Source organism: Elephas maximus, chromosome X (assembly GCF_024166365.1).
Source record: "Elephas maximus indicus isolate mEleMax1 chromosome X, mEleMax1 primary haplotype, whole genome shotgun sequence".
Classification (NCBI taxonomy): domain Eukaryota; kingdom Metazoa; phylum Chordata; class Mammalia; order Proboscidea; family Elephantidae; genus Elephas; species Elephas maximus.
The window spans coordinates 129690498-129718237 of record NC_064846.1 but is presented as its reverse complement, the minus strand read 5'-3'; the positions used below and the strand labels follow the sequence as shown (position 1 = coordinate 129718237).

Genomic DNA, 27740 nt, shown 5'->3' with positions numbered 1-27740 from the left:
GCCTAGGCATAAAGCTATACATAAAGCAATGCTTTTTCTAAACTTACTATGCTTATACTTTGCAATGGAAAATTAACATGAAATACATGCATAGTTGCTACTCTTATGTTTATCTTGAGTGACACAGAGTTCTAACAGTCTCACCAGAATGATCAGTTTTAATATTTGTTTAAAACCATAGTCTTTGAGGATTGTTGGATTACAATGAGACAGTTCAATATCTTCCAACAGTTCTTGGTTTAACCAAATAGTTCACGTCAGTGGTCTCCATAGAAAAGAACATCATGTTTGTTAAAGTGGATGGCCAATGAAAATGAGGGAAACCCTCAGTGAGACAGAATGACAAAACAGCTGCAACAATGGACTCAAACATACATTGATCATGAAGATGGCAGAGGACTGGGCAACGTTTTGTTTTGTTATACATAAAGTCACCATGAGCTGGAGATGACTAGACAGCAGCTAACAACAACAACCATTAGGAGATCAGATAGGTATCAGGAGGTCAAATGGAGATAAAAAATTGACAATTTATCATTTTTCATGTGTAAAACAACAAACTCTGACATGCTTATTATCTCCTAACAGTGCTACAAGCCAGCCTGGCTACTAACATGGAGGAAAGGGTCTCAATTGGGCCTAATCATAACCACTGCCCCATATTCCAGGGTCTAAAAAAATCAGAGCAGTGCTAAATGAAACTTAAAAGGTAACACTACCAGGGAAGGACATTTTATTTCTCTTTTCTATTGTCTATTTAGTCTGTTGTTCTAGCTATGTGAGTTTATAAAAAAAAAAAAAAAAACTATTGTTCTAGGCATGTGAGTTTAGTCACAGCCAAATGCCTATGTCCTAACCTACTACTGATACTGGAAGCAAAAAGAGAGAGAGAGAGAAGACAAAGTTCAAGGGATGCGGGAGGGAGGGGGGCGGGCAGTGTATAAGGAGCCTATGAAAATATTTGCAGGATGAATCTATTGGCCTAGTTCTGTTTTGAAAATAATTTGTAAAGTTTTGCCTTACCTGGTGTCTTGTCATTTAAATTTTTTCTTGGTAGGAAGAATCCCCAGAGCCTATTGGAGAAGTTTGTCTTCAAGAGGAAAGTAAATAAAGTCTACCCTTCCTACTAAAATGTTCTTAGTATCTTCAGTGTATCATAGCAGCCTTGCTGGTGAGAATGATGTCAATAAGTCCCTTCTGTTACCATCTTTCCACATTAAAAGCTCGAAGCACTAAGCAGGACAGGTACAAATATCCCCCTTTTGCAAATGGAGAAATCAAGGTACAAAAGCATATATAACATAGGCAAAGCCACACAAAACTTCAAGGATGAAGTAAATGTGTGTGTGTGTGTGTGTGTGTGTGTGTGTGTGTGTGTGTGTGTATCAGACAGATACTGGGAAAATTCTGCAGCTCAGTAATACCAGGATAAGAGCCTTTGAGGTTCTGCATTAGAACAGCTGCTTTGGGATCCAGACTGTATAAACTCAAAGAATCTAAGCTCAGTCAGTAAGCTTGGCCTGGAAGCAGTCCACCTGTAAAAAACCCGTTGCCGTCAAGTCGATTTCAACTCATAGCAACCCTATAGCACAGAGTAGAACTGCCCCACAGAGTTTCCAAGGAGCACCTCCTGATAGATTCGAACTGCAGACCTTTTGGTTAGCAGCCATAGCTTTTAACTACTATGTCGCCAGGGTTTCCAGAGCAGTCTGGTTATTGTTAATAGATATGTAACCCAGGAAACTGCTGCCTCAGCAGATGAGAGCCACAGAGGTCTTCTGGAGACACTGGACTTAATCTCTTCTCACAGATCATGTGCTCTCAAGGATAAGGTCTGTGTCTAACTACATTTTTTTACATAAAAAAAATGAGAGGTGCTCTTTATAAAAAAAATCCCGGCAGTATTAGAAAGTACGAAGAAGAAAGCAACAAATTCCCCAAGTTGCACCGTCCAGGTTAAAAACACAAACAACAACAACAACAAAAATCCAGCTATAACATTTGGTATATGACATTCCAGATCTCTTTATAAACATCTACAAGAGAGAAAGATGGGTAGATGAGTGGATGGATGGTAGATATGCATGCGGGGGGGAGAAAAGAAGAAGGAAAATAAAATTAAATTAAAAGAAAGAAAAGAGATAGAGAAGAAGGAAGATAAAATGAAATTAAAGAAAGAAGAGAAAGAGGGAAGAAAGGAAAGAGAAAAAAGAAGGAAGAAAGGGAGGAGGAAGGAATGGGCAAAGAAAAAATATGTGAGAATTGAATCATTATATATGCTATTTTTAATAACATAAATGGACTTCAACTTAATGAAGGAAATGCAAACTGAAGTGAACTGAAGAAATGACTTAACTAAAAATAAATGTTTCATAACCTCAAGAAAGAGCCCTGTAGTATCAAGTCAAAAGATCACAAAAATCATTAAGAGATTTGAGTCTTTGTTTTTTATTAACTACAAGCTGAATTCTGGTGTAGACTGATCTCATACTTTGAAAGAAAATGTAAGTAAACTTACCCTTCTTACACTTCTCTTCTCGCCTTCCCTCACCTTCTGATTTTGTTGACTATATAATTTTTTACTATGTAAAGATTTTTATAATATTTACATTCTATACTACAATCATAATTCCTCTAATGCTTTATACTTAAATCTTTATTTAAATGTATTTAATATTGAACACCAATTTCACCAAGGTCTATCCATTCCTGAGTTCTTTATTTTGAGTCATCGCTTGGTGAGCTCATTGGCTTACTGGGCAGGCTGAAGGTGGCCCCAAAATAGATGTCACAAGATTGAAAGGTGGAGAAAGTGGCAAAGCATTGGTAAAACCATTGCCTGAATAATTTGGAAGGCAGACCAAGTAATTACCAATATTGATGCTCCAAGAGAAACTACTGAAAAGAGCGTTAGTGATTGTTGTCTTTTACATGTAATATGTTTGTTTTCAGCAAAAGTATAGCTCTGGGGATTGAAAACCCAGGATTCAAAACCTTAAGATTTCCTTGCCATCTGTTTTCAAATTTTATGATGTAAGGCTGTTCCTTGTTCTGTTTTGGCACAGGAATCATTTTTTGGTTTATTTTGTGTTATTTTTTCCATTTTATTTCATATTGAGGGAAGGAGAATTTTTGATCCTATGAATCCCAAATTGTCTCAAATTCAATTATTTAGCCCTCTGCCTTGCACATTTCTAACATATATTAGATGTTCAATAAATGTTGGTTGATTTGAGAATGTATTTAATTAGTAGTGACTGATTTGCTAAATATTCAATATATTAAATCGTAGTGTTCTTATGACAGAATATTATGCATCTATGTGTGTGTGTATATAAAATCTTGAAGTTCAGATAACAGAAAACTATTCACCCTACTTCCAAACATGTTTTTACAAAGCATAGAGTAATCAGGAACATGAGGAGGATCCAAAGGTTGAGAAAGAGCTACTGGTGTAACCGTAGTGAATTGTGGAAAGTTTGAAGGAAAAGGAGGATCTTAAGCTGATTTTTTTCCAAGATGCAGAGAGTGTAAGTTTGGCAGGAAGGGAGGCAGGCAAGCCGGGTGTTGGGACTTAGAAGGAAATGTGAGAGAGTCCCTCCACCCAGAAGACAATGAGCTCTTCATGGTATACTCTTGGCACCTGAAGACCTCATTCATGCTCCAGCCCCGTCACTTCCTAGAACTTGTGGTTAATCTCTTTAACCTTTATGTCCTCACCTCTCAAATGGGGATACAACTTCTAGTTCACTAGAAGTGAATTAGAATAACTTCTAGTTATTTAGGTCTCACGTTTGTGAGGTTCAAATAAGGTATCATGTGTGAAAGCATTTTGTAGGCTCTAGATGACCATCCCAGAGTATTGCTACCATTTTTATAATTTCCTAGCTGTAGCAGAGGCCAAGAGAAAGGCAGGGGTTAAATGATAAAGAGACTCAGGATCCATGTCCTAAGCCTTTCCGTTGGATGCCACTGCTGATGGTGTGACAAAATGGGCTAATTCATTGTAAGCCATCTTGCGCTTCATGGCAATTCTGCAGTACTGTGGGCTGTTGAAGCTCTTTAACCTGTCACATGGACTCCCTTATTAGCAGCCATCTTTGGGTGAGCTGGGCCCCCTGTCATTGTGCCCACTTCAGACTACTGGGTCATACCCCGTGATCACGTTGTACAGACGCTATAAAATTTTTCACAAGATTTAAGCTGCAGCCCTGTTTCCCCTAATGAATTTCACTATTACAACTGGACTCAATACATTCTCTGTCTTCTGCCCCCAGCAAAATTTAAAACTAACTCTTGTGTTACAACTCTAGTCACTGGTAAGTTTATCCAGATATGTGTGTGTGTGTGTGTACAATGATATTAAGTTTTATCACTGCAGTTAAATTTTAGGTTCCAAATAGAAACTTTGGAGGCCTAGAATAAGCTCATCTCATATCCCAAAATATTGCTCCAAATTCAGCCATTAAAGGCTTGTTTTTCAACAAATATTACATGCTGAAGATTGGCCTGTATTCTCTGAAGAACACAAACAAGCACATTGGTTTCCAGAATAATTTAATAGAAGCTTCGGAACGATCACTAGATAAATGGGTCTCACATGCTGAAAAGGAAATTACTACTCTCCACATTTTTTTGCTTTGAAAAAAATCCCCCATGATGATAAGACTTATTTGTTTCCAACAAATAAATGAAATGGAGTGTGGGTGGGGGCAGAAGAAAAGGTTCATTAAGTCCACCTCAGATAGGCCAGACTCGAGGAGACAGTGAGCTCTACCTGGTATGTGTGAAGTTCCTGTGAAATGTGCAGCTGTTCCTAGAGGAAATGCAAGGATTTATCTAACCTGTTTCTGGAGACTTATGTCATTATGAGAGAAGCAAGTGTATTCTGGACTTTGATGTGGGCTTCCCTGGATTAACAGGATTGGGGTGGAAGAGTAGAAAAGGGCATATTAAGAGACTGGAGAAGGCCAACACTTCTGAGCTGTTGCTCTTTAGGATATGTTGAGCTCCTGTACAACAGGATGATTTCCATTTGCCACATGCAATTATAATTGAATATTTCTTGATATTTCCCCAATATCAAGAGAGACAGTTTGGCACTTGTGATATCTTTTAATAAATTCACTGAACTGGCCTTATAAATAGATATCTACAGTTTCCCCTCTCCGTCTTTATGATGTTTGTTGTCTACTCTATTTTCAACTGGATTTCAGAGTTGTCAACAAGACTGAGGGGCCATGCCAAATGTTCCCTCCTCCATGAGGTTGTCTGAGCAATAGCAGTTAGAGCAGCAACAAGTAGACAAGGTATTTGAGAGGTCTCGCTTCATTCACATACTTCTTCAGCATTGGGGCTGACCACAGACTATGCAAAAGGGACTTAGACAATGAGTATGGCTTCTGCCCACTGGTAAGTAAGCTGAGACCAGGGAATCTTTTCGCTTAGTTTCTCGAGATAGCTGAAGTTTGGAAATGATTCTCAGTATGAAGTTGTGCTCTCAATCTGTAGTCACACTACATTTTTACATTCGGCGAACACCTAACAGTCCAGCCTTCAGGCCTAAAGCAGTTTCATGTTCTCATTGACGGGACTTTAGTTCAAATTTCAGGCTGATCAAAGCTTCTGAGACAGAGAAATTTTATTGCCAATATCCTAAATTTTATCAAATTTCAGAATTTTCTCCAACCTCTTCAAATTAAGAACCCCAAACAAGCAAAAAAACAACAAAACATGCACACACACATACAGGCACTAGACGAAAGAGGAAGAAGCATAAATCAAAATCTACCAAGGTCCCTTAAGAATCTGTTGTTTTTGTCTTTTTCTTCTTAATTAGGACATAGTCTCTAAAGGGAGACAATTTTTGCAAGTCACTTCCAAGGCACGTCAACAACTGTCTTCTAAACTATACTAGCAAAAATTAGCAGGATTGTTTACAAAAGAGATTAAAAACCTCAGTAGACACTTAACGATAACTGTTATACACAAACAGCTGCATCACTGACTTCAGAAGTGAGGAAAACACCTTCTAAGTTACATATATTTGAGCTGAAGAGATCATTTTTCCCACTGATAATTAAGTCCCAATACAGCTTGGTATCATCTTTTATTCATGAACAGAGCTTTGGAAAACAACATTTTAACATTAGATCTACATTAGCAATAAAAGTGAATGCCACTCTGCCAGGCTAAAACCGATGACTGCCCTGACAGGGAACACAACAGAGAACCCCCGAAGGAGCAGGAGAGCAGTGGGATGCAGACCTCAAATTCCCCTAAAAAGACCAGACTTCATGGTCTGACTGAGACTAGAAGGACCCAGGAGGACATGGTCCCCAGACCTTCTGTTAGCCCAAGACAGGAACCAATTCCAAAGCCAACTCTTTAAGACAGGGATTGTACTGTACTATAGGTTAGAAAATGATACCGGTGAAGAGTGAGTGCCTCGGATCAAGTAGACACTTGAGGCTATGTGGGCAACTCCTGTCTGGAGAAGAGATGAAAGGGCAGAGGGGGGCAGAAGCTGGCCGAATGGACATGAAAATAGAGAGTGGAGGAAGGAGTGTGCTGTCTCATTAGGGGAAGGGCAACGAGGAGTATATAGCAAGGTATATATAAATTTTTATATGAGAGACTGACTCGATTTGTAAACTTTCACTTAAAGAGCAATAAAAATTAAAAAAAAAGGAAACCCTATGGAGCACAGTTCTAGTCTGACACACATGGGGTCGCCATGAGTTGGAGTTGACTCAACGGCAGCTAGAAAAAAAGGGGGTACATTCTGCAGTGAAAGCTGTCACAAGGATGTCCCCCTCTAGTTACCCCTTGCCTTCGGATAGTTGCAGTGTCGTTAATTACTTCTCTGTGTAGCCTTTCTAACCATGGTCTTGTAACTCCCACCCAGGTGATTGTGTGATAGGGTAATTGTGGCCTACCAAGGGGTGAAGGGGATTGGTCAGTTTTGCCTTAAAAGGGAGCCAACTCTAGAGCAGGAGGAGGACCTCACCACCACCAAGGAAGGAGAGGCCAGAGCAGGAGACGGCAAGGTGGGCGTCCCACAGAGAGAGAAAGCTGAGTGCCTTTGGGCGGAGACTGAGGGCCAGGGAGAGGTATGCCTGCAAGTACAGCTGGGGAGAGGCTATCCTGATAAAAGAACTGTATCCTGAGTGTTCTTGAGCCTGAATTGTAACTGTTACTTCCCTAATAAACCCCATAATTGTGAAAAAAGAAAAAAAAAAAGTGAATACCACTCAGTAGATACAAACCTTGCCAACACACCTGAGCCAGACAGTATAGAGGCCTGTTCACCACAGCAGGTATAGGTTTTATGGATGCCGGAAACCCTGGTGGTGTAGTGGTTAAGACCTATGGCTGCTAATCAAAAGGTCAGCAGTTCAAATCCACCGGCGCTCCTTGGAAACACCATGGGGCAGTTCTACTCTGTCCTATACGATCGCTATGAGTCGGAATTGACTAGACGGCAATGGGTTTGGTTTGGTTTTTGGTTTGTTACAGGACCATTGAACACGTCCCATCTATCAGCAGACCATTTCTTTTGCAGCTACCAGAGAACTGGTTATCGTAGGAGCCACTTTCTCTTGAAGAAAGATACCCTTTCTTTGGGAAACTAGCCTATCATGAAGTACTCTATCCTTCCCCTTTTCTGGGTAGCTCCATTTCGTCAGTTTCAATTTCAACCAGTATGTTCAAGTCCCTTAGCTTAATGTTATTAAGGCCACACATAAAACTCTACCTTCCATTAAGGATGATGTTTAATTTTATACATAAACTTGGCTAGGCTATGGTCCTCAGTTGTTTGGCCAAACACTAATCTAGTTGCTGTCATGTAATAGTTATTGATTAAATCCATTGGCCTTGGGTAGAGCAGATTGCCTTCCGTAATGTAATGTAATGTGATGTAATGTGATGTAATGTGATGTAATGTGATGTAATGTGATGTAATCACTTTCCACAATGTGATCTAATGTAATGTAATGTAATCAATCAATCAGTTGAGATCATACCAGTGTGGGGATGGACCCTAAACCTAATCATTTCTGGGTTGTAGGGAGACCAGAATAGACACAAAGATACACATACAGGGAAGACAGACGACATGTGAGGACCTGTCTACAAGTCAAGGAATGCCAAGGAACTAAGGAAAGCCCTGGGGCTACTGACAAGGAAAGAATTCACATACCCAAGACTCTGATTTGGACTGTTAGCTTCCAAAACCATGAGAAAATAAATGTCCATTCTTCAAAGCCATCCACTTGTGGTATTTCTGTCACAGCACTATTAAGTAACTAAGACACCCTTCAACAGGCTGATTTGAAGAGCAGGACATGAAAATATGGAAAGTAACGCAGTTGATGCTCTTACGCTTCTGGTTAAGAAATACACATAAGTCCACTGAAGAAATAAGAACCTATATGTTTTCATGAATTTGGATTGGGGGAAGAGTAGATATTAAAAGAAATAGTAGAAAGTAATGTCCACGTACAAAGTACTGATTACCATTACAGAGGAGACAAATTTCTCAACCACATTCTCTGGCATGTAGTAGGAGATAGAACATCAGAGTTCTTGTCAGTAATTCCGGAAATGGACACAGCCATCCAAGATGATTTTTACAGGTTAAAAATTAAGAAAAATGACATGTGGCCAAAGACATGGTGGTGGTGATGGTGAAGAACGAGTATTTAATTTGAGGGGGAATTCATAGCTATAAGGTCTTTATCAGTATTTATTGTAGCTTTTCACTGAATATGACCACAAGGACGTCAAATTAGCACCTTTATCAATATTCCAAAAACTTTTGTTTCATAATTAGTGAGAATTAAAGATACTGGTAAGTTAGTATATACAACATATGCCAGCCAGTCAGCTGCCATTGAGTCAGTTCTGACACATGGCAATCCAGTGTGTGACAAAATAGAACTGTGGTCCATATGGTTTTTAACAGCTGATTTTTCAGAAGCAGACCGCCAGGCCTTTCTTCTGAGGCACTTCTGGGTGGACTCAAACTTCCAACCTTTTGGTTAGCAACTGAGCCCGTTAACGGTGCACCATCTAGGGACTCCATATAACATACACACATATGCATATGTATATAATATTTTAAAGTACACTGACCATTTCCTCCACCAGAGGTCAGAAAAGAGCAATCACAGGAATACAAAAATCCATAAATTAAGAGAATATTTTAGAGTGATTTTCTCTAGGAAGGATTATGGAGGAGTTCAAAATTTTCTTTTCTTTACCCATGTCTTCTAACAAATTTTTTTATAGCAAACATGTTTTACTTTTGTAATAACATAAAAAAACATTTATTTTAATTTGAAGTGTTATAAAGAGCACTTTCGGTATATGCATTTAATCTGTATCACAGTCAAGGATACTGCTTTATTACTTGTATTTTCTTAGCTGCACATCGATTGTTTGAAATACTCTAAAAAAGCAGCACATTTGGCGATCACTGTAAAAAGCTAGTTTAAGTGTAGCACCGTTTCTAAAGTTGATGGCTATGAACAATCTCTTTCAAACAAGGAACTCAATCAATGTCAGTCATAAGATTAACATGAAAAATAAGGTGTCTTCGGCAGAGCTCTGAACTGAAGAGAAACCCAGCAAACACAAAGACAGAAAAGTGAATATAATCTCTGATCACCTATTTTGCTGGGAGAAACCTAAAAAAAAAGATTCTAGTATTCTGGGAAGTCAGTCCCTGCAAGTCTTACAGGTCAGACAAGGAAGTCATAAGAAATAGGTTAACATGGCCTACATTTAAAAGCAAGGAACCCAACAAAAGAAATTTGCTAAGCACTGTTGATTTATGTCCAATAAATCACAGTATCACCATGCTTAACTTTTATTTCTAATTCACGAGTCTCTTTTTTTCTAGACACATATGAAAGCAAAGTGAAAAGATTAATAAAATGAAATTTTAAGGTCAACCAAAGCATTTCTTTATAAATTCGGAGACATTTTACCCACATTACACCAAATTGGGTAGATGTTTACTTCCTGCTTTAAGGTGTGATCTGTTGTTTATCCTTGATATTATCACCCACAAACAATATTACCAGTTACCAGTTGCCATAGAGTTGACTAGGACTCATGGTGACCCCATGTGTGTCCGAGTAGAACTGTGCTCCATAGGGTTTTCAATGGCTGATTTTTCAGAAATCACCAAGGTGCCTCTGGGTGGACCTTTACTTCCAACTTTCTGGTTAGCAACCAAGCACATTAACCATTTGTACAACCCAGGCACTCCCAAAAATAATATAAGGGTGTAAAAACTTCTACGTAAATCAAATTGGAGATGGTTGCACAACAGAATTGATGTAATTGGCTTATTGAATCGTACACGTGAAAAATGTTGAAGCAACAAATATTGTGAACCCTCGGATATATTGTGGGTTCCAGACTTCTGCAATAAAGCGAATATCACAATAAAGTGAGTCACACGAATTTTTTGTTCCCTAATGCATATAAAAGTTATGTTTACACTATACTGTAGTCTATTAAGAAACCCTGGTGGTGCAGTGGTAAAGCGTTTGACTGCTAGCTGAAAGGTCAGCTGTTTGAAACCACCAGTGGCTCCGCAGGAGAAATACATGGCAGTCTGCTTCCATAAAGATTTACAGCTTTGAAAACCCTATGGGGTCGTTATGAGTTAGAATAGACTCAAAGGCAGTGGGTTTGTTTGTTTTTGTAATCTATTAAGTATGCAATGGCATTATGTTTAAAAAAAACCAACATACATAACTTAATTAAAAAATAATTTTATCATCTGAGTCTTCAGCAAGTTGTAATCTTATTGCTGGTGGAGGGTCTTGCCTCGATATTGATGGCTGATGAGTGATCAGGGTGGTGGTTGTCGAAGACTGGGGTGGCTGTGGCAATTTCTTAAAATAAGACAACAATGAAGTTTGCCTCATTAATTGACCCTTCCTTTCACAAAAGATTTCTCTGTAGTATATGATACTATTTGATAGCATTTTACTCAACTTCTTTCAAAATTGGAGTCAATCCTCTCAAATACAACTGCTGCTTTATCAACTAAGTTTATGTAATATTCTAAATCCTTTGTTGTCATTTCAACAATGTTCACAGCATCTTCACCAAGAGTAGATTCCATCTCAAGAAACCACTTTCTTTGTTCATTCATAAGAAGCAAATCCTCATACATTAATGTTTTTATCATGAGATTCAAGCAATTCAGTCACATCTTCAGTGTCCACTTCCAATTCTAGTTCTCTTGCTATTTCTACCACATCTGCAGTTACTTCGTCCACTGAAGTCTGAACCCCTCAAAGTCATCTATGAGGGTTGGAGTCAACTTCTCCCAAACTCCCGTTAATGTTGATATTCTGACCTCCTCCCATGAATCACGAATGTTCTTAATGGCATCTAGAATGGTGAATCCTTTCCAGAAGTTTTCAATTTACTTTGCCCAGATCCAACAGAGGAATCAGTATTTATGGCAGCTATTTTTTTTTATGTTGTTGTTGTTGTGTGCCGTAGAGTCGATTTCAACTCATACTGACCCTATGGCACCTATAGCTTTACAAATGCAGAATGGATGTTGTGTTAGCAGGCATGGAAACAGCATTTATTTCCTTGTACATCTTCATCAGAGCTCTTGGGTGAACGGTGCATTGTCAATGAGCAGTAATATTTTGAAACTAACCTTTTTTTCTGAGTAGTAGGTCTTAACAGGGGCTTAAAATATTCAGTAAACCACGTTGTAAATGGATGTGCTGCCATCCAGGCTTTGTTGTTCCAGTTATAGAGCACAGGCAGAGTAGATTTGGCATAATCCTAAGGGCTCTAGGATTTTCAGAATGGTTAAAAAATATATATATATGTATTTTTTAATGAGCAATGGCTTCAACTTAAAGTCACCAGCTTCATTAGCCCCTAACAAGAGAATCCTTTGAAGCTTTGAAGCAGACATTGACTTCTCCTCTCTGGCCATGAAGGTCCTCGAGGGCATCTTCTTCCAGTAGAAGGCTGCTTCCTCTGCACTGAAAACCTGTTGTCTAGCGCAGCCCCCTCCATCAGTCAGCTGGATCTCCTGGGTAACTCGCTGCAGCTTCTACATCAGCACTTGCTGCTTCGCCTGGCACTTCTTTGTTACGGAGACAGCTTCTCTCCTTAAACCTCATGAACCAACCGCTGCTAGCTCCAAACTTCTCTACTGCAGCTTCCTCACCTCTCTCAAAAAAACTCTCAGCCTTGATACAATTGAAGAGAGTTAGGGCCTTGCTCTGGATTAGGCTTTGGCTTAAGGGAATGTTATGGCTGGTTTGATCTTCTCTCCAGACCACTAAAACTTTCTCCATATCAGCAATAAGCCTCTTTCGCTTTATCACTCATGTGTTCACTGGAGTAGCACTTTTAATTTCCTCCAAGAACTTTTCATTTACAACTTGGCTAACTATTTGACACAAGAGGCCTAGCTTTCAGTGTGTCTCAGTTTTTGACACATTCCTCACTAAGCTTGATCATTTCTAGCTTTTGATTTAAAGTGAAAGACATGCGACTTTTCCTTTCACTTGAACACTTAGAGGCCATTGTAGGGTTATTAATTGGCCAATTTCAGTATTGTTGTGTCTCAGGGAATAGGGAGGCCTGAAGACAGAGAGAGAGGCAGGGGCACAGTCGGTTGGCAGAGCAGTCAGAATACGCATTTATTGATTAAGTTGGCCTTCTTCTATGGGCATGGTTCATGGCACTCCAAAACAATTACATTAGTAACACCAAAGATCGCTGATCACCATAACAGATATAATAATAATGACAAAATATTGTGAGAATTACCAAAATGTGACACAGAGACATGAAGTGAGCACATACTGTTGGAAAAATGGCTCCGATAGACTTGCTCAAAGCAGGGTTGCCACAAACCTCCAATTTGTAAAAAAAGCAATATCTGTGATGTGCAATAAAACAATTTTAAAAAAAGAAGAAGAAAAACCTGAGTGTCTCTAGTTTCTTCTGTCTTCTAAAGGAATGATTTCCACCTGTGGGAAAATATGTCTCTATGCTGCTCACATCCACCTACTGAGACAAGTGATAGGGAAAAAAAAAAAGACTGAAATTCAAAACTTCGGCCAGTTCTTCTGTAGAACTCCAGGGTGGAACCCAGGTTAGGTGGCCCTGAGAACATCAGTGACTTTTTAGACCAAGACAAAGGTGTTGGGAAAACAGAGTATCAAAGAGACATGGGGGGAGGGGTTCTGAGGATCAAGCAGCAACATGAGGAGAGGCTGGAATTCATAGAGAAATGTGGCAAGTGAGAAATCCACAGAGGTGCAATGGTCCAGGGGGTTGTTAGAAATAGAATGTCCAATATTCAGTTCTAAGTTGTTTGGGTTTCTGCAATTTAAAACCCCTCCATTGCTCAAAACTTCAGTCAAATTTGCTGCACACAAATAAATGCATGGGGTGGTCTAAAGAAAATCAAGACAAAAGGGCTAGTTTGAACTTGGGCTTACATAGAGCAAAGGGAGTAAAGGAGCCCCAGGACATGAGATGTGAATGAGTATAGGTGTCGGTGGAAGTAAGAACCATGAGCCATAATGATCATGGGAATGAGAGACCCAGTAAATTCACAGAAATCTTGGGGAGATCAGTGGAGCTCTTCCACAAAAGATGGAATTTGGAACTTGAGTCACTTTTATGCAAATCTCAAGAGAAGAGTAACCTTGGCTGATATACAGGACACAATGACAAACTTACAAAATATTCTATTAGACATATTGTAAATACTCTTTAAAATGTGAATTCTATGGCAGTATTTGTAAAACTGTACGTAAGTTTTTGTATAACATGAAACAGTCCCAGGTATTTAAATAGAGGTATTTAATAAACCAATCACGAATGTTTCTCTATTAGTTTTGTTAAAATTTTTACCAAACGAATGATATCACCTCGTCAATAACCTTCCCAAATAGGTTTAGAATTCTCACCTAATTCCCCTTTGATAAGAATGAATAAATTCTCAGAATGGCTGAAATATATTTATAAAATACATATGCATTATTCAGAGATGCAGAAGATTCTCTGAAAGAATGATCTAGAAATCATATATGGGAATATTCATAGAGAAGCCTTCAAATCCTTCAAAGGCTGGCCCAGGCTTACCTTTACATGGTAGACCAGACGCTCTACTTCATTTACTTTGTAGGTCTCCAATCCTAGCTCCTTGGCTAATCTTAAAATACAATTCTGGGTTGGCCCAACATAGGATCCTCCAAGGTCCACATATTTAACCTTTTGGTTCTGTTTTTCAATGAAAAAAAATTAAAATAAATATTTGTGAAATAAGCAAATTGGCATATCACAGACTACAGATAAACCTTGAGGTGTATCCGTGGAAAATTGGATTCTCTTCTCAATCCCACTTCATTCAAGGGACTTAACAGTTATTAAATTAACCATTAATTTAAAACAGGCAAGAGACTTCTGAGCCCCATTTTTCACAATGTACCACAACATGGCTTAGTTTAGTTTTTAGCCCCTTGAATTTGTAAGCTATGAGCTGTTTTTTTTCAGTACCTCAGGCTAATTTTAAGCTCCTAATGCTAAAGGAAGGAGCTCTGGTGGCTCAGAGGTTAAAAGGCTCAGCTGCTAACTGAAAGGTCAGCAGTTTGAACCCATCAGCCTATCTTCGGGAAGAAGATGTGGCAGTCTGCTTCTGTAAAGATTACAGCCTTGGATAATCTGTGGGTCAGTTCTACTATGTCCTGCAGGGTTGCTATGAGTTGAAATCGACTCACCAACAATGGGTTTGGTTTTTGGAATGCTAGAGGAGGGATCCCTGGTGGTGCAGTGGTTAAGTTCTTGGCTACTAACCAACAGGTCGGCAGTTCTAACCCACCAGGTGCTCCACGGGAGAAAGATGTGTCAGTCTACTTCTGTAAGGGACAGTTCTACTCTGTCCTATGGGGTTGTTATGAGTAGGAATCGATTTGAAGGCACAGAACAACAATAGCAACAATGCTAGAGGAAAGGCAAGAAAGGAAATTATCACTTCTTATGTGGTTAGCTAATCCAGACATTTGAAACACAGCATTAGAGAATATTTGGTCATAATTTGGATCTTTGAAATTACTCTTATGTTTAATATCATTTTTTCCATATGGTTTTGAATCAGCTTCACTTCCAATGACTAGGGAGTAACCTTTGACCAAGAAGTGACTAGAAAATCTCTCTGTCCCTGAGTGTGTCTAAGCAATGCTGAGAGCCTATTAATCAGGGACACCAGAGAAGGCCCTCCTTTTCTGACTTTGTTTAGTGTCTAGCTCCCTATCCATCTCCACAAAAAGAACATACATATGAGTTGAATTGTGTCCCCAAAAAATAGATGTTGAAGTCCTATGAAAGTGATCTTGTTTGGAAATAGGGCCTTTGCAGATGTAGTTAAGATGAGGTCATGCTTGAGCAGGACGGACCCTAATCCAATATGAGTGGTGTCCTTATAAGATGAGGAGAAGAAACATAGAGACAGACCCAAAAGGAAGATGGCCATGTGATGATGAAGGAAGAGATTAGAGTCATGCTGCCAAAAGCCAGGAGACAGTTGGGCTATCAGAAGCTGGAAGAGATAAGTAAGGATTTCCCCCTAGAGCCTTTAGAGAGAACATGACCCTACTAACACATTGAATTTGAACTTCTAGCCTCCAGAACTGTGAGAGAGTAAATTTCTATTGTTTTAAGCCAATAATAGTAACATACGTTTCACAAGCAGGGATCTTTGTTCATTGATCATTATAGATTGAATTTTGTCTCCTAAGAAGATATGTGGAAGTACTAACCCTTGGTACCTGTGAATGTGACTTTGTTTGGAATCTGAGTGCTGTCCTTATAAGAGAGAAGAGACACAGATAGACAGAGGAAAAATAGCCCTGTGAAGATGCATTTACAAGCCAAGGAATGTCTGGGGCTACCAGAAGGTGGAAGAGACAAGAAAGGATCTTCTTCTAGAGATTTCAGAGGAAGCATGGCCTGGTCAACGTGTTGATTTGGACTGCTAACATCCAGAACTGTGACACAATAAATTTCTGTTCTTATAAACCTCCCAGTTCGTAGTATTTTGTTACAGCAGCCCTAGGAAACTAATACACTGATGTATTCCAAATACCTATAGTAGTTGCCCAATAAATTTGCTGAATAAATGAAAGAAGAGTTTTGTTTTGTTTTTTTAAACTCAGCCCTCAGTCATATTAAGCGAGTCTCTTTTATGTATAAAACACTCTTATGTACAGATGTTGCGGAGTATATGAAGATTCAAGACCTAGAGGAGATAAGATGTACACAGGTAAGAACCTATGTGGCAACATGCAATAAGTGGCATGGTTGTAGAGATGATTAGTGGTATTAACACAGAAGAAAGGCAAGTAGCTTCTGACTGGAGTAGGAAGGTTTGATATCCTGGAGGGATGTAAACTAGAACTTGGAAATGGACATAGTTTTGCCATGTGACAAGGGTAAAAAGAGATATTTTAGGGGCAGATAATGGCATAAACAAGGTCCCAGGGTGGCACAAGTGGCTTGCAAGCAGCTGCTAACTAAAGGTTGGCAGATTGGCAGTTCAAACCCACCCAGCAGTTCCAACCCACCCAGCAGTTCCATGGAAGAAAGGTCTGGCAATCTGCTTCTATAAGGACCACAGCCAAGAAAACCTGATGAAACAGTTCTACTCTGTAACACATGGGGTTACCATAAGTTGGAATCTACTCGACAGCAACAGGTTTGGTTTTTATTTTAAGGGCACAAAAAAATGGCCCAGAGACAGGAGGACTAGGGCAAGTTTGAAGAACTGCATGGAATCACAAATAACTAGGGCACAGGGTTTACGACAAATAAGGCTTTCAAGGAGAAAGCCTTATGGTTCCCAAGACTGGGGGAGGTCTCCTATGATACCACCCCCACTGTAACTGTAATTATAATTGTAAATAAGCCAATATCCCCCAGGAGACTATGAACTCCTTGGGCAAGGTCATGCTTTGGTGATCACTATGCTTGACAAACAGTAGGCACTCAATAGGTATTTGTTGAGGACAAATTCAATTGTGAAGGAAAGGACTAAAAATAAAGAATGGGTATAAAATGCTAGACATGTATCATTGAAGAAACCTTCCAAAAGGTAAGATTTTATGTTTCTTATCTCTCTGGGAATAAAACTGTACTTTTAGCATCTAATTGTATTATTCAAATCCTGAATACCTGGAAGTAAGGGATTCCCTTGCAGAGAAATCTACTTTACTTTGTTTTACGTTCAATAGAATAGAAAATAATTGATTTTAGTCAATTTTGTCAGAATTGCCATAATTAACTAGCAACTGAAATAAAGGTGCTTATAAAATGGTAAATAATTCATTTAAAAATTATGACAACAAGCTGAAAGAAGGAAAATTAGCCAGGTAAAAGTTTACTTAGTGTGGTTGGTTAGGATGATTGTGTTGGTGTTATCGAGGCCTTGAAGTTTGAAGTTAAAGATGGAAAGTACAAATAATTTTGATATTTTTCTTCCAAGTACACACATGCACGCAACTGCCTATATCCTCCCCCCTACACACACACACAACTCTGTGATGCCAAGTATCATGAGGTGAGATGAGAAAAGGGACAGAAGAAAGAGTTTAAAAAGAAGCTATTTGAGAGAGAGGATGTAAAGTATGTTTTAATTTTTACCCTCTCAGAAAGAGTGAAGTGAAAGTCAAGACTTTTAAGGAAAACAAACCAAAAACAAAAGCAAAACCAGCTCTGGCCCCCTTTTTCTTCACCCCACCCTAAATGTCTTACCCTGATGGTATAGGTCCTGCCTCCCACACGGTCCCGGGCTTCCAGAACAACCACATTCAAGCCAGACTGGTGGAGAAGTTTGGCTGCTGCCATACCTGGGAGAAAATACAATAAGGCATTAGAATCAAATACTTTACAGGCTCCACTCCTAGGTATATATCCTAGGGATTCACAGAAGTGACACGAACAGACATGTGCACACTCCTGTTCATTGCAGCACTATTCAAAATAGAAAACAGATGGAAACAACCTACTATTGATATTTCCATTTTATGGCTAAGGAAACTGTGGCACAAAGAGATACCCAAGGTCACTTAAGAAGTAGGTGGCTAAGCCAATAAGTTTAGCTCCAGTGTCTGTGTTCATAACTATTATGCCATTATGCTTTCCACAGGGCCTCACATCTATCCTCTCCCTTGATCGCATCTACCAATTTTTTGCTACAGGGAGAAATTACATTCAAAGATATTTTTTACTTTATCTGGATCAACATGCTTTTAGAACTCACTTGTATCTTGTGCTTTGATAGGAATCCACACAACATAAAATATGAGCTCAAGGTAAAAGCCATAATGAAAAGCCAAGGCTTCAGACACCATTTATTGGCTTTCCTATAAGAGAAAATCCATTTTCAGAGAGGCTGATTTGACATTTCATTATTGGCATTAATCCACCTTCTGACCCCTGTTCCTGGGTACAGGGCCAGGGCTTCCAGCTCCTTTGGAGAGTGGCAGGGTAATGGCCCCAAAGGTCACAGCCCCCATACAGTGTACAAAACATTGTACAGCCCTAATTTAGCAATACAAGGCTTGGATTTTTAACTTGTGTCCTAATTTTACCTCCATAAGGGAAAAAAATTCTATTTAAATTTGAAATTACAGACAATTCAATGACATTTCTCTTATCAAGCATCAGTTCAACAAATGAAATAACATGCAGCCATAGTAACAGCTGTTATCAGTGAGCCCAGACACACTGCCTGAGCATGCCAAGGTTTAAACAAAAGGCTTTAGAATGAAATATAACATCACTTGTATACACTAGCATGTTATATTCCACAAAAGGTACTGTCTTTTAGTAAGTGAAGTTACCCATTCTTATCTGATGCTAAACATAAGCAGCTATTAAAACAAACCAGGGTCTTATCAAACCACTGAATAGAGTCCCCTATGCCCACGTGCCTTAAAAAATCATGAAAAGAAAATTAAAAAAAAAATCTTTAAAGAGGGCAATATGCAAGCATTTTGTTGGAAATACCTCACAATATTTTCCACTACTGTTCATATGGGGATTGTCTTAGTTAACTACTCCTGCTATAATAGAAATATCACAAGTGGATGGCTTTAACAAAGAGAAATTTATTCTCTTACATTCTAGGAGGCTAGAAGTCCAAATTCAGGGTGCCAGCTTCAGGTGAAGGCTTTCTCTCTCTGTCAGCTCTGGGGGAAGGTCCTTGTCATCAATCTTCCCCTGGTCCAGGAGCTTCTCAGCATAGGGACCCTGGGTCCAAAGGACACACTCCTCTCCTGGTTCTTCATTCTTGGTGGTATGAGGTCCCTCTCTTCTCTGCTGGATTCCCTCTTTTATGTCTCAAAAGGGATTGACTCAAGATACAACCTAATTCTGTAGATTGAGTCCTGCCTCCTTAACATAACTGCCTCTAATCCTGCCTCATTAACATCATAGAGGCTAGGATTTACAACACTTAGGATATATACATCAGATCACAAAATGGAGGACAACCATACAATACTAGGAATCATGACCTAGTCAAATTGACACACATTTTTGGGGGACACAATTCAGTCCATAGCAGCGGTATTCAAAATGTTTGATGGACATCAACTGACAAAAATTGATTTGAAAAGTAATTGGCTTTTCAATACCTGCACTTAGGGAAGATATCTTAGAGAAGTCATTGTAATTTGGAAGGAGAGAATTTTAGGGGGCCTAAGAAACTGCTTTTTTTTTTTTTAAGAAACTGAGGAAGGATCCCTGGTGGTGCAGTGATTAAAGCGCTCAGCTACGAACCAAAAGGCTGGCAGTTAGAACCCACCAGTGGCTCCACGAGAGAAATATGTGGCAGTCTGCTCCTATAAAGATTATAGTCGTGGTCTGAGGGTTGGGGACCATGGTCTCAGGGGACATGTAGTTCAATTGGCATAACATAGTTTATAAAGAGAACGTTCTACATCTTACTTTGGTAAGCAGTGCCTGGGGTCTTTAAAGCTTGTGAGTGGCCATCTAACATACTCCACTGGTCATACGCCATCTGGAGCAAGGGAGATGAAGAAGACCAAAGACACAAGGGAAAGATTTGTCCAAAGGACTAATGGACCACAATTACCACGGCCTCCACTAGACTGAGTCCAGCACAACTAAATGGTGCCCGGCTACCACCACTGACTGCTCTGACAGGGATCACAATAGAGGGTCTGAGACAGAGCTGGAGAAAAATGTAGAACAAAATTCAAACTCACAAAAGAGGACCAGACTTAACTGGTCTGACAGAGACTGGATAAACCCTGAAAGAATGGACCCCGGACACACCTGAAGTCACTCCTGAGGTTCACTCTTCAGTCAAAGATTATCGGGTCCATGAAACAAACAATAATACATGTAGATCAACCATGTATATGAGACTAAATGGGTACACCAGCCCAGGGGCAAAGATGAGAAGGCAGGAAGGGATAGGAAAGCTGGGCGAACGGAAATGGGGAACCCAACATAGAGAAGGGGAGAGTGTTGACATGTTGCAAGGCTGGCAACAAATGTCACAAAACTATATGTGTATTAATTGTTTCATGAGAAACTAATTTTCTCTGTAAACCTTCATCCAAAGCACAATTAAAAATATATATAAAAAATAGATTAAAAATTTTTTTGGATTAAGAATAAAAGATTACCACCTTGGAAACCCTATGGGGCAGTTCTACTCTGTCCTATTGGGTCACTATGAGTTGGAATCGACTGATAGCAATGGGTTTGAAAGAAACTGAGGAGGTGGAATCTGAATAAGAGGTGATTAAGATTGTCCAGAAGAGGAAGCTCTCCAGGGATTTCTTAGAGATGAATGGTAAAGGGACTAATGGTTTGACTAATTAAAGAATAAGCAAATAATTAATGACAGAGAGCCTCTCTGGCTTACAAGAGGGTTGTTTCCTAAGAAACATTCCCAATCTATGTTGATTGGAACTCTCTACAATTTTGCCGTAGAAGCAAAAAGATGTGAGATGTTGCATTCTCTGGGAAGTCTAGAAATGTTAAAAAGTAATAATAATTAAAAAAAAACAAACCAAACCCAGTGCCATCGAGTCAATTCCGACTCATAGCGACCCTATAGAACAGAGTAGAACTGCCCCATAGAGTTTCCAAGGAGCGCCTGGCAGATTCCAACTGCTGGCCCTTTGGTTAGCAGCCGTAGCACTTAACCACTATGCCACCAGGGTAGTGTTTAAAAAACGTAATAGTGTTTAAAAAAAAAATCATGTAGTAGAAATACATTTGCTCTAAAAACAGTAGCCAATGTAATTGGCACTGCTTAAACACACAATAGTTTCCCGATAAAGTGCAAAAGCAGTTTAAAAATGAAAATATTCACAGTAATAGCACCCACCACCATTAAGCATTAAGAACTTACTTTGGTCTGTGTGAAGTGCTTTACACACAATAGCTCATTTGAACCTCACTGCAATGCTGAGGGGTATTATTATCCTCATTTTAACATGAGAAAAAAATGGAGGCTTGGAGAAAGTTCACTGACTTGCACAGGTTACACAATTAGTAAATGCCAAGGTCAGAGTCCAATCCAAAACTTGAACTCTTAGTCACCATCCTCGGAACAAAAAGGGGGAAAAAATTCAAAATAAGATTGACGTCTTACAACATTCTGCTCTATGTCTAAATATAAAAATCTTAAAACATCAATTTTTCTCTTACATAAATACCTAACTTTTGGAAACAATTTTGGAGCAAGTTTATAATCACTGTGTCCTTTTAAAAAAAAAAGCTAATTAAACATGAATTTAGTATGCAGGATCAATTATGTAATATTTCATAAACTGAATATCACTTGGCACTTTCAGAAACATCAGGTGTATACCCCTGACAGGCCTCCGGACAGGCCATCTCGTCTGCTTTTTGCCTCCAAATAGTGCAGGGTTGATAGTATTTTGTCTCAGGGAGTCTTCCTTGAATGAATAGTCATAGCTTGGCACACAAGACCACTGGCATACTAATGCTATAAAATCATAAAAATTTTGAATCTCTTCAAGAGCAGTTCATTTGAAAAAGGTTTCATCAAAGTGATGACTATCTTGATTATGATTAGATACCCATATTATTTTAACTACCTATAAATCAGTGGTGTGTAGCAATATTAGGATTCTGTGCTTCAATTTTGTGCCACAGAAAATGGTATAAGAGTTAGACGCTATAGGAGACTGAAAACAGACAGTGGCAGTAACACAGAACGGAGCCTCTTCAAAGTGTCTTTAGGCAAGTGGAGGAGTTAGGATATGGAGAAAGGAAGGGAAAAATCACCATCTGCCTCACTCTTTCTTTTGTCAACGTCTCATGTCCTTCATATCAAAAATCTAATATTTAAAAATAACTTTTAAAATGTTTCAAAATGTAAAGTCAGTTGTTTTAGGACATTATGAAACATCTGTACTGAGATACTACATAAGAATTTTTTCCCAGTATCAAATTACCCAAAAAAAAAAAATCATGTTAACCAAAACTGACAATGTAATTAACTATACCTCACAGCATCTCTAACCTTGTAAACCTGGTAAAAGAGGCATTCCCCCAGGAAGGATATAAAAGCCAAGGATATGCAAATATCCCTAATCACCCCTGTCACTTCTGAGGAAACAATGGTTTTATGAGGAAATTCTAGAAACAACCAAGCGTTTTTATGATCAAAGAACTGGGAATCTTTGATGTCTCTAAAAAGAATTTTTTTTTTTTTAGTTATTTAATACAAATATGCACACAAAAAAGTCTGTGGTAGGAAGAAAAATGTTCACAATTTGAAATCAAATTCATTAAAGGGAAGTAGTATCTGTGGGAGAGAATGCCTCGGCGGTTCAGTGGTAGAATTCTCGATTTCTGAGTGGAAGATTCTGGTTCAAACGAAGCTACGAAAACCTGTGTTCTGTGATGCTGAATCACAGTTTTCAACGGCGCTTCCAGACTAAGAGATCGGCTGCTAACCAAAAGGTCGGCAGTTCAAATCCACCAGCCACTCCTTGGAAAACCTATGGGGCAGTTCTACTCTGTCCTATAGGGTCACGATGAGTCGGAATCGACTCGATGGCAACGGCTTTGACCTTTTTTTTTTTTTTGGTTTTCCAGACTAAGATAGACAAGTAAGAAAGGCTTGGTGATTTACTTCCAAAAAGCGGGCAATGAAAACCCTGTGGATCACAACGGCCCAATCCACAACTGATCATGGAGATGGCACAGGACTAGGCAGCATTTTGTTCCATTGTGCATGGGAGTGCTAGGGTTTAGGGGCCGACTTGATGGCAGCAAACAAGAATTTTTAGGCAGAATTCAGATGTTAACTGTTGAACTTTTCAACACGGAGTTAAACAGGAAACTCTGAACACATAAAGCCATCACTAAAAACAGTTAATGTTATTGAGCACTGACTGTGTGCCAGCTTCTATTCTAAGCGTTTTATACACATGATTCATTTATTCTCCCAGCGCCTCTATGTAGTGAACAGATGTAGAAAGTGAAACATAGGGAGGCCAAGCAACATACTGAACATGACACAGCTAGCAAGTGGCCAAGCCAATATTCAAATCAGGCAATTGGACTTCAGATATGTCCCACAGCCTTCATTATACTAAAAGGTGAAACACTGAAAACATCCCACTGGATATCACAGCCAATACAAGGATGTTCGCCAGCAGGGACACTGCCAGCACATTCAGTGCCTTTGTGTAAATTACAAGAAAACACATCCTCCTGGCAGATAAATTCAAAAAGAGGTCCTTCCTTGGATGAAATGAAGCCCACATCATGCAAAGCTTGGCTAGCAGAGTGTGGGCTGGGTTGAATCCTCCCCTTTCACTGCATCAGTTTGGGTACCCTTATGCAGGGCACCACTTGAACGGCTTTATGCTGTGGCCTTGAAACTCAGAAAACATTTCCTGAATGATCAAAATGTAACGATCTTCTCTGGAACTCCAACGCTGCCTTTGTCTCCTCAATGCTAGTTCACAGTTGGCACTTAAAAATTTGTTGAATGGATTTATTTAATGTCCTTCAACAAAGATGACATGGAATTTAGCTAATAAATAAATGGCTGCCGTGTGTGTCTATATAAACATAGCATATTTAATACGTTACAGGAAACTAAAATATTTACGCATACTAAAACTGATTTCCTCTGTCCCCACTAAAAATGTTAAAGGATACTCTTGACTTTTTCAAAGAGAAAGGGTTGGAAAGAAAGACAGCACTGCACAAGTTTCCAACAATCACACCCATTCAACCCTCAACAATAACCCTGTGAAGCTGGCATTGCTATTCCCATTTTTCAGATAGGAAATGGGGGCTCAGGGAGATTAAAGGGCTTGCTCAGAGTTATATAGCCAACAATGGTAAAACTAGGTCTGAATCCCACATTACATTTCTGCCGCATTACTTCCTATCTAATACAAAGGCCTGTGTTGTCAAAACAAAATTCTCAGAGCATGGAGAGTTTTAAAATCAGATGTTTATTTCCTTATTAATTTTCTCAGAAAGACTATCTTGATGAAAATCACCTGGAGCTCGTCAGTGTTCAAAGCCCTGAGACCACATCATTACAGGGAGATCTGAAGACATCTGGAGCAATGCAGTGCCCTCTAGGGTTGCTTTTCTGAACTACACATTAAGAGTTGCTTTGGCCAAACACATCCTCCTTCAATTCCAACTGACTCTTCTTCCCTTAGAAGCCACCAATCACAACTTTTTGGGAAATCCTAACTCCATCTGACATAAACCAAACATACCAGTATGTATCGTTATTTTGATCACTGAGAAACAAAATCCAGAAGTTATTCACATCTTGCCTAAAAAATGAAAAAGATAGACTCCAAACCTTCTTGTAAGCACCATAACCCTTGCACTGTTTTCTCTAATACCATTAAAATATATAAAACAAAAACAAATGGCAATAGATTGTAAACTAAAGGAGACCTTTACTGAAGCCTCAGGCTGTGGGATGATTTATGCTCTTGAAAGTGATTAAAAAAAAAAAAAACCACAGCAAGCTTTCACAAGTTGCCATAGAAACCTTTATCTAGATGCTGCTGCTTCAAGAGATTGCCTTCCAAGAATGAGATTGCCTTCCAAGGTCTTTCAGAATATGTCTAAAACCATAAAAATTGTTTCTTCATCATGCTTTATATGCAAATGATTGCACTTCCCTGAAATGTCAGCCATCATAATGAGTCTTGTTCATTTCCAAGCTTTTTTCTTCTTACCCTTTGTTGTCTGAAAGGAGTCGAATATCTTTTGTGTATTGTAATCATACTAGACAAAATGTGTTTTCTCTTTACCTCAACAAGGTCTCCTATGGGGGGGGGGAAAGGAAGCAAAGCCAGAAATTATAGACTTGTCTTTCTCAAGTCTGCATGTTTTATTATTTGTTTTAAAAACTGCTTTATAAATAAAACTAAACCTTTAATTCACTTGCCTTGAATCCATTTGGGAGTTAGAGGGCATATGTATGAATAAACACACACTCTTCTAAAAATACCATTTTTAAAAATATACAGGAGAATTATATGATGTCATGATAGTTTTCTTGACTGTGATCTGAGGATGAAATATCTCACCATCATTATAGTAGCCCTCCTATGGATTCGTTGTTGTTGTTGTGGTTAGTTGCCAATGAGCCAGCTCTGACTCATGGCAACCTTATGTATAGCAGAGCAAAACATTGCCTGGTCCTGTGCCATCTACATGATTTTGGTATGTTTGTGTGTATTGTGGTGGCTATTGTGTCAACTCATCTCATTGAGGATGTCCCTTGTTTTTGCTAGCTCTCTACCAGACATGATGTCCTTTTATGATATATATAATAAAAAAGATAGAGGCTACAGATGCTGATACTTCTTAGACATAACCAATCACCTTATGGGATTAGTTTTCTTGGTTTGAAGACTTAGGGTCACAGTTTCATGGAACAATTTGGTTAATTGGCATAATATAGCTCATAAAGTTTATGTTTTACATCCTAGTTTGAAAAGTAGCATCTGGGGTCTTAGAAGCTTGTAAATGGCTATCTAAGATACAACTATTGATCTTTACTTGTCTGGAGCAAAGAGAAAGAAGGAAACCCAAGAATCAGAGAAGGAACTGGTCTACAGTACTACTTTTCTCCATGAACCATGACCTCTTCTGCCTTGAGACCAGAGGAACTAGATGGTGCCTGACTACCACTGTTGAACATCCTGATCAGGGTCACAGCACATGAACCCTGATAGAGAGAGAGAAAAATGTGGACTGGAACTTTAAATTCTCAAAGAATCCAGACTTACTGGACCCATTGAGACTGAAGGAATCCCCAAGGCTACTTCCAGGAGATGCTCTTTAAACCTTGAACAGAAACTATCCTCTGAAGCCACCTTTTAACTAAATAGCAGGTTAACTCAAAAGTAAAGAATGTCACACTTGAGTACTGCACTCTTCTAAAAAATTATCCATATGAGACCAAATGGTTAACAGGTATTCTTAAGCATGGATGAGAAGGTTGGGGGGCAGTGAGGTGAAGTTAATGGGAATGGAGCAACTAGAATGGAAATTGTGAGAATGTTGATACAATGTGAAGAATGTAACCAATGTCACTGAACAATATATGCAGAAATTGTTGAATTGGAACCTGTTCTGCTGCGTGTACTTTCACTAAAAATACAATAAAAGATTTTTTTTAAAGAATAAAAAAATAATAATGGGCCAAGCAGATTATTTTTGTTTGTGTATGTGTGTGTTTGCTTGTTTTTTAATCTAACCTGAAAAACTCATGCTAAGACTGTATAGTCCCACACTAAGGGTGTTTAGGACTAGACCCACATAGAAGGCATAGACTCATACTCACTGTCTAGCATGTTAGTGTGTGTATGTGTGTGTTGAAACTGTAAACAGCATACATGACCAGGAGTATTACCTAGGGGTGGGGATGGAATCGAGGCAGTGATACACATGCTACTACTGTTTCTGCAACTCTCACTGGGGACTGGGTGCCATGCTTTCTGCTAAAATAAGGGGACAGCGCAGAGTAACTAATAAATAAGTAACTATAGTTGGAGAAAAAAAACACAGATTCTTGTGAAGTCAGAACACAATTAGAATTCTCATACCTGCCCCTTTTTTTTTTCAATTGACTCAAATAGAACAGACCTTGTATTCAGAATGATAGACAGGCAAACAGAGAGCCAGGAAGAAGAGGAAAAGGTATGGTGGTCCCAGAAAACACTAGTAAGTGTCCTGTAAGGAAGTGTGTGCTGAGCACACCTGCTAAGGAGTACTGACTTGAGGGGATAAGGAAAATGGTATGTTCTCTTGTAAGCTGGTTTCACATGTGGATGGCCTCTACCCAACTGCCTTTCAGCTGACTCTCCCTGATTTTTCACTCGTGCCTAAGATTGGCATCTCTGGCAGTAGCCAAAGAATATTCTCCATCACCAGCGAGAGTCAGCAAGCCCACTCAGGGTTGAGGAATATGCTCTCAAAAAAAGGAAAAAGATTCTACATGATATTTTGAGAAGTGTTCAACCATTTCACTTCTGGTAACAGAACCTTAAATCCTAGTGTTTAAAAAATTCAATTATAGCAGTTTTTATATCATGCTTTATCTACTTCCTCTTTCTTTTCTTTTGTTTATTCCATTTTACTAAAATTTTAGTGATGATGCATTT

General features: G+C 39.0%; 1 protein-coding gene across 3 annotated transcripts in view; it reads right to left on the bottom strand.

The window, feature by feature from the left end:
• The window catches only part of MAOB (monoamine oxidase B), a 185425-nt gene that overhangs the window by 106306 nt on the left and 51379 nt on the right, over positions 1-27740 (bottom strand). Inside the window, exons 1-3 of one of the 3 annotated variants that reach the window (XM_049871293.1) lie at positions 19191-19631; positions 17821-17915; positions 14158-14295 (exon numbers count right to left, since the gene is read on the bottom strand). In XM_049871293.1, the coding sequence (XP_049727250.1) occupies positions 14158-14295; positions 17821-17913 (231 nt within the window). In that variant the 5' untranslated portion in view covers positions 17914-17915; positions 19191-19631. Of the gene's footprint in view, positions 1-14157; positions 14296-17820; positions 17916-19190; positions 19632-27740 lie in introns of those variants that run through there. The other 2 variants (XM_049871292.1, XM_049871294.1) reach the window with 2 other exon arrangements.